The sequence below is a fragment of the Pundamilia nyererei genome, unplaced genomic scaffold (genome assembly GCF_000239375.1).
Source record: "Pundamilia nyererei isolate P.nyererei 1_Seehausen unplaced genomic scaffold, PunNye1.0 scaffold00194, whole genome shotgun sequence".
Lineage (NCBI taxonomy): Eukaryota > Metazoa > Chordata > Actinopteri > Cichliformes > Cichlidae > Pundamilia > Pundamilia nyererei.
This window is the reverse complement of record NW_005187595.1, coordinates 1,064,011-1,072,018: the sequence shown is the minus strand read 5'-3', so window position 1 is coordinate 1,072,018 and position 8,008 is coordinate 1,064,011. Positions and strand designations below refer to the sequence as shown.

Sequence of the window (8,008 nt, the reverse complement as noted above, 5' to 3'; positions counted from 1 at the left end):
TACCTGATTTTCAGCTTGACTGTCTTTCTTTGGCTTCCCTGCAGGATGGACAGTTTACATGTTTAGTATTCAGTATGTCTGGTGATGTTTTATTTTGAAGAGGAGAGAGAACAGCTCACCTTTACAGCCTCGCATTGATATGACAGATATGATTATGACTATGATGACGAATGTGGCGATCCCAGCAGCAGAGTACACGTACAGCAACAAGGTTTCTGTATTTTCAGGAGCAGAAGTCGTGCTGACTGCAAGAAAAACAGGTTTCAGTCAGTTTGGATTTAATAAAGCTACAACAACACACATTATATAAAACCTTTCTTACCTCTGACATTATTCTGTGTAATAGTGGTAATTTCAGCATGATCTGTAAAAAAAAACAAAACAGAGAAGCTGTCTGAGGTCTGAACAACAGAAAAATATCATGAGATTCAGAAAAAGTCCACTGTTCAGTGTGAGTGAAGGTTTCGTATAATTAGTGAAAAATCCACACTCACCATAGACATTGACAGTGATGGCATGACCCATATTCCCTCCACTTTGACACTGATACTGACCAGAGTCATGTCTGAGAATGTTCTGGAACATCAAATAGAAGATCCCTGCTGACTTGTTTAAAGGTTTCCACTCTGTTTTAATGTGACTGTCTCCGCTGACATTGATGGGGACATTAGCTTCCTCAACTTTATACCAGGTGACTGTTGGTGGTGAATCATTGCAAAAAAATACTGGGCAATTAATCCAAAGTTGTTGTCCAGCTGATGCATTATAAACTGTGTTGCGACGTACTCTAATTTCTGTAGAACAGTCAGAGTCACCTGCAGAAGAGAAATTATACCAAACACATAAAGAAGAACAATTAGAAATTAAGAAACGTTTGATGTTAATTTTAATTTAATTGAGAACATAAAGCAATATATTACACAAGAGACATCAGTCTCTTGTGTAATATATTGTGTTTAGACAATACAATATAAACAATATACAATATAAAGGTGTTTAGACAATACATGTATATAAAGACTGTTTAATTGAAGACTAATAAATATATAAACATATCCATCATATTGCAACAATAAGATCAAAGAAGTAAACATGAGGTATGACAAACAGTAAGAATGAAAAAAAAAGATTAAAAAGAAAAATCACTCAGTGACATTTATTTGATAATGAGTGGAAAAGTAATTTGCATGAACTCCAGCAGTTCAGCAAACTGTGAGTGAACCCGTCCTAACACAAAGGGAAACCTAAAGCCACGTGTATTAATTTCATGTCTACCTTTTACTGTCAGATATTCCACTGCTCTTAAATACTGAGCTCACAGTCTCACTACAAGATCCACCAGCATGTGTCCCGGAGCTGTTTATCATATGACAGAAAAACTGGAAGTTTAAACTTCTGTGTTTTCAGGACAGCACCTATCATAACTGTCCTGTAGAAAACCTTTAAGAGATGATTTTGCTTTTCAAGTTTTACCAAAGAATATTATGTTAAGAGGGAGAATTTGAACCCAGAAGCTTCAGAGCAGTTTAAGAATGCCTGTGAATTGTTTTGAATTAATTATTAGACATTTTTGCCGAGACAAGAATTTGATAATAATAGTTATGCTTTAAGTGAAGTCCATATAAACCTGTAATTGCAATTTATAAAAAATATTACTTTTATCTGCTGCTGTCCCACAGTGTTTCTGTCGTTTAACATTCACCATAAAAAAATCTTTTAGCAGGCGTGTGTTTAGGCAGAGTCCAGCATTATGGCAGACAAATATTTAGGTCCCACCTTCATGATTACTATTAATATTAGCACTGACAACTGTATCACCTTTAGACCACATTTAAAGACACCTTGTATTAGACCAGAGTGACTATAGCAAGTAATCTGTAGAAAAAGGTGTTTTAATAAGCATTACTGTGAGGGGATATTTAGATTGTCAATTTTTTTAAATATGTGATTAAGACCATTGATACTTTTTAAACATTTTTTGAAACAGAAATTTTACAGGGATGTGGGGCTTCATTGGGCCCAGACGAGTATTGCATCATCGCAACAGGTGACCATGTCTGTGTTATCATTGTTTCTCCTCTTGTGTATTTACTACAGTATGTTTGTGATCATTGTCATGAGGGAAAATCCCTCTCTGAGCAATATTCTTGTGAACAGGAGACTCTTAGTATTTTTGTAAGAAATACTGCCACGTAAACAAATGTATTTAATTATCTACACCACACCCTTTATTCTTACGAAGCCTGATATATGCCCATTCTGACGCCTCACACTGTGCGGTGTCTGTAGCGGGCCTGACCAGATCCACATAAAACACAACAGATTTAATCTGAGCCACAGAAATATTTTGATTTCATTTAACTAAAGATTTTGAAGCCATTCATCAGCATTCTTTTTATCAGCGTTGGGCGAAGCTATTTTGTGTTCATTTGTCACTTCATGTCTCGCCCACTCCAGTCTTTTTGTTGTGTGTCTTTCTGTTTGTGTAGACCATTGTTGACCTTTGGTTTTGAACAACATTGCTCTTCCTACTCCATTAAAACCACTGCTGTACATCTTGTGTCCTCTCTAGTTTCATTTCTTACTTGTGTGGTCAATTCCTTTTGACACAGACCCACAAACACAGCCTCTCCCAGTCCACACAGTCTTTTTAACCTTATTCATAACTAAAAATTACAGCAGCTCTATTATGTCTGATTTACTGATGTTATACTTTTTGCTTCCTAATTTTCAACTGTGTTTCTTTTTAATGACGGCACACACAAGATTAAATACCTGACACTTCACTTTTAATATTTTAGTTATATTAAAGGAGTGCGCTCATTTGCGTATGTCACTATACTGGCTGTGAATAAAGTCACGTGCATCTTACGTTTCCCATGTGAAATTAAAAACAGGAAATTACATGGAGCTAGTATCTCCCCTGATCCAAACCATCACACACATAAAAAAGCACAAGGAACATAAAGTAGGCGATTAATTGAGCTCTGAGAATTTCTTTTTAATATTTTTGATCTTTTCCTCTTGTGCAAATTGTTTCCATCAAGCTCCCACACGTAAGAAACCCTGCTGCTCTGGGAGAACAGAAGCAAAAGTTTTAGCATCTGAAACAGAAAGCTCTGCAGATGTTTAAAGGCAGGCTGTGCCATTTATGGCAGAATCTGCCTTCGATATCTGATACCACTGATAGTTTGAGTTTGAGATTTTGAGATCTAACTGAATTCTGCCTCTGATCTTTTTTTAAAGCTGCACAACTGGCAGCCACTTTTCACTCAAAAGTTACATCATATGTGGATGTGGCACTTTCCGGGTCACAACCTTTAAAAATATCAGGCCAACAGCTTTTATCAGATCATTTCCAGTACGATCGCAAACACTTTACTTCTCAGCCTGACTGCCTGAGAAGAGAAGAAAGCAAATATTCCACAAATACTGAAACGGCACAACACGATCTGTACAAAAACATCAACTTACTCTGAGCATTTAAGGTGAGGAGCAGCCCAACCAAGATGGACACATGGAGGATGGTCCAGCATCGATTAGCCCTCATGATGCTGAGAAAAGCTCCCGTCATTGTCCAGTAACAGCCAGCCCAAGGCAGTAATGTTCCTCCAAGCGCATTATTATGTGATAAACCCAAAAGAGAAACACTGATATGAAACTTTATCCTTCCTCTTTCTGCTCACTCCTTTCCCCTTATCTCTGTCTCTCTCCCACCCTCTGTGTGATTGAAGCTGGGGTGTGTACACCAGTGGGTGGTCTTGCTTCTGCAAATCTTGCAAGTCAAATTCAGTGAAATATCTCAAAAACAGGGGGTTCCCACATGAGCCCTCTCTCGCGCACACTTTTCATTTCAGAGTCTTGTTTCGCTCTGTGAACCTGTGCACCTTCATCATCACTTCTGGGTAGAGTGTGTGGTTTACCTTCTTTAAGCTGACTTCCTTTCCCCTCTCCTTTCCTTTTAAGTTGCCGTCTGCCTCTCCTGCAAACTTGTGCGACCTTGTGCAGAGCACTGTGGTTTGAGCGGAGGGTGTACATTGCTCTGAAGAGGAGATGGGGACTTTGTGGCCTGTTAGGCTTTAATGCCCACTCTGTTGACATGTGTGTGTGGTTGCTGTTTTGGTAAGACCATCAACCCGTGGACCCCTTATCTGTCAGTCAATCACCTTCAGTTGGGTTTTAATAGAGTCCTCCGGGAGGTTTCTGAAGATATAAATCACCCCAAAGATGTCAGGGTTGCTTTTTTATCTTTTGAATAGAAATATACTGTGGTTGGGAGCTTCACCTATACTTAAAAGTACACTGAGCTTTTTTTCTTTTGCCCATATCTCTCAGCTTTGACCACCAGCATGTGGAAAAGTAGCTATCCACTTAAAAAAAATAATCTGGCTGTTTTATAAGTAAAAGTATAATTCTAATAGCCTACTTTGTAATGATGCGTCCCAACTGGAAATAAATTTGCTTAATTTTTTCCAATTCTATATCTGGAAACTAGTCCTCATTTTGGTGGGGAATAACGTAAAACTACTTAATCAAAGGGGAATTTTCATGCTATTCGAGAAAATAAAAAAAATGGCACAGCGCTGTTCACCCGAGGAGGGAACTAATTTCTGAAACAACAGCGCTGTCAGCCGGCGGTACGGCTAAGTACAGGATGAAAACCATACGCAAGCGCCCACTCTTTACGTAATGACGTAACGAGGACGTTTCCGACGACCCGAAAATGGCGGAGTACCTGGCATCCATTTTCGGTACAGAGAAAGACAAGTAAGTTTTAAACAGTTTTCAGTCAGTTTTAAATATTATTCGTTCTTAAATTCGTATAAGATATCGCTTTTATGTAAAGTGTGCTTGCAGTGGTTCTATTTTGCCGGTTTTGGGGCTTATTTTGTACCCACAGCTCAGCTGCATGTCCCAGTCAAGCTAACCTTAGCAGGAGGAAGCTAACGTTAAGCTAACGCTTTGAATGAAACTCATGCCCTGGCTAACTTGCAGCCTTTGCGTGCTGTTAGTTTGCGCCAAAACATTCAGTTGTTTTAAATGTTTCCAGTTTGTGCGTGCACAACTGGAGTGTATGTTAAGTGTATGTTAAAAAAAATTTCAAAAAGAAGAAGAAACCGCTAACGCGTGGCCCGCTCAGTTAAGAAGCTGATTAGCAGAGTACCTGTCTGGCTTGTATTGTTCCGCCCCACCGGTGGAGTGCAGCAGAAAGCATCTTCTACTCTGTGCCTGCTGAAGTCTTAAAAGTAGCTTTAAGTTAGCTATACGTTTATGTACTGATGTGATGATTTCCACAAGTAGGATCTTTGGTTTCGTACGGGTGAGGTCTAGACGACTAAAAACACAACAGTGGTTGAGATACCCAAGCAGAGCCAGAAACGTACATCCATTTGTACTGTGCGTATTAAGAGGCTAGAATCAATGTAATTTAATTCCCGGACAAACTTTGATCAAGTATCGCGTTAATGAAAGATCAGTAAGTAGGCCAGCCGTAGCTGTAATGTTCACACGGTCTACTATGCGACTGATGTCTTTCAGTACTAGTAGTGAGCCCCGCAGTGCTTCATTGCTTCAGTCTTATATGAAAAAGACGTGACTTGGTGGTAATGATGGTGAAAAAAAGTTGTTCCTATACACCAAACAAATCAGTAACATGTATTTATTGTTCTTCTTACACTTTCATTGTATAAGACAAAGTAATCCGTTACAGGTACTATTAGTGTTGCTGTTTGATGATCTCTTATTTACAGGAATGCGTGACTTGTCCCAAATAATTAAAAAAAAACAACTGAAAATTGTTTAGAAAACTGTATTTACAAACAACAATGTACACATATTGTAGATGCTGGTTTTGACATAAGCTGCTACACATAATATATATATCATTTCAAAAGATTTATGGGTCATAAAGTATAATTCCCAAATTCATTATAGTTGTTGATAACCCTGGTAACCTAAGCAGTTTATATAGTAAGTTTAGTCCATATTGCATCATTATATTAAGATTATCATTTGTATACAATCAACCAATTTCACAGAGAGCTATGAGTTGATTAAAATGCTTTTAATAGTTAAAAGAAATGCAAAATATATGTTTTGGAAGTTTTTTGGTACCTTTTTTTTCTTCCCACATCTTTTCGAGTATGTATTAAATGTAAAACGCATAACACCTCTGCACCTGGTGTCTGCAGTACTCTGACATTTCATATGTCCTAAATGAAGCAGACACAGACTTTCGTTTCCTGACTGGGTTTTGCCCTGACTTCCTCTGGGAGTGGATGAAGTTCCAACTTCTTGTATAACTATGACTCCCAAGGACCTGACGGCCATGGCCCTGATACTTTTGGATTTCATTCTGTAATGCACCCCTCCCTCCCATTTTAGACAGGCTATGTAAATCTGGTCTTTCTGTTTTGCAAGGAAGCGTCTGTGTTTTGTGGACTTAGCCAGACGTCAGGCCTTGTCTGGCAGCGACAGCACCTGCAGGACTAGAGCATCTACAACAAGTTATCGGGTTGTGAAGCGTAGTTAGTCTCATTTTCTAACTTTGTTGGCTTTATGGTCTTTAAAACCAGCCTCAGATGTTAACAAACCTTCAACCAAACCTTTGTATTTATCACAGTCATTTCATTCGTTATCTTACCAGTCGGAGTGTGCAGCATTGTGCTGTTTCTGTGCAGTGTTATGGGTGTGGTTGTGTTACTGTAGTGCAGGTACTGTTATTGTATGTTGCATCTGTAATAAAACAGTTATTGTCTATTGCTTATAAAGGTTATATCTCTACGCTCCGTATTAGGTTTTGTCTATAAACGGTTTAAGACCCATCACTGATGGTTCAGAACAAACAGGGTAGTTGCATTCTGCTTTTTCATTAGTTCTGTTAATGTCAACATTCGTACACCTTAGCAACACCCAAGGTCAGATTCTAAATATGTGTGATAATGATTTTTCTTCTTTTTTCAGGGTCAATTGTTCCTTCTACTTTAAAATTGGAGCTTGCAGACATGGAGACCGCTGTTCGAGATTGCACAACAAACCAACCTTCAGCCAGGTGGGTATCCCAGCAAAGTACCTTTTTAAATTGATGACTTTATTGCATGAGGTTGACCACGAACCCTCAGCCCTGCAGTACACTGATAACCCAGTGTACCTCATGACCCACTTAGGCTATGTTCACACTGCAGGCGAAAGCGCATCAAATCTGACTTTTTTGACCCTATGCGACCCATATCCGATCATGGTGTGACAGTGTTAACAGCACAAATCCGATATTTTCAAATCCGATCTGGGTCACTTTTGTATGTGGTACTGAATCCAATACATATCTGATGTTTTAGAAAGCGACTGCTGTTTGAATGGTCATGTCGCATTAAATCCGTCTTTTCCGTCACTGACACAAGACGGACACCAATTATCAGTGCCCGAGAAGACATCGTGAACGTTTCCTGGCCATCCAGTGAAACTGCTGGGAAGACAACGTTGGAGAAACGTGAACATTTTATTTGTACTGTATAATCTGCAGATTCTGACAAACAACTATACTTTGAAGCACCGCTCCTCACTAAAACAGCAATAAGGATAATTATCAGGCCATATGTAAATAACAAAATAACTTTATAACTTAAAGCAAAACTGGGAAACGTAAAGTCTGAAACAAGTGTTTATATTAAGGGCCATCAGTCGAACAACACTGTTTGGTCTGGGGCTAAACAGAGCGTGTTGTGTGTGACGTCTTCTTTTGCGCATGTAGGCCGCTTTGAGTGTTCACACTAGAGCGCGTTTGCTGTCACATTTTATTTGTAGTGTGAATAGCAGACAAAAAAAATCGGATTTGATTAGAGCTGGGCGATATATCGAGTTTTTAAAACATATCGATATATTTTTATACGAGATATAAGATGTGACAATATCCTTTATATCGATATAGTCTATGTTACGTTATAATTATAGTTGTGGAGCCGCAAGTTTGCCTCTCTTTCGTCCACTTTTGTCTCTACGCAACGTTACT

General features: G+C 38.7%; 2 protein-coding genes across 2 annotated transcripts in view; one reads left to right on the top strand and one right to left on the bottom strand.

The window, feature by feature from the left end:
- Nucleotides 1-302: 302 nt before the first annotated feature.
- On the bottom strand, nucleotides 303-3,804 carry LOC106456416 (B- and T-lymphocyte attenuator-like). Its single transcript, XM_013914404.1, has 3 exons — nucleotides 3,475-3,804; nucleotides 495-815; nucleotides 303-364 (listed from the first exon to the last, which is right to left on the bottom strand). Exons 1-3 carry the CDS (start codon nucleotides 3,572-3,574, stop codon nucleotides 303-305), a joined length of 483 nt encoding a protein of 160 aa, XP_013769858.1. The 5' UTR covers nucleotides 3,575-3,804.
- An 865-nt stretch (nucleotides 3,805-4,669) lies between these two features.
- LOC102192455 (splicing factor U2AF 35 kDa subunit) overlaps nucleotides 4,670-8,008 on the top strand; it is a 14,333-nt gene continuing 10,994 nt past the window's right edge. The window contains exons 1-2 of the mRNA XM_005747342.2: nucleotides 4,670-4,767; nucleotides 6,964-7,051. Of these exons, the coding sequence (XP_005747399.1) occupies nucleotides 4,724-4,767; nucleotides 6,964-7,051 (132 nt within the window). The 5' untranslated portion in view covers nucleotides 4,670-4,723. The remainder of the gene's footprint in view (nucleotides 4,768-6,963; nucleotides 7,052-8,008) is intronic.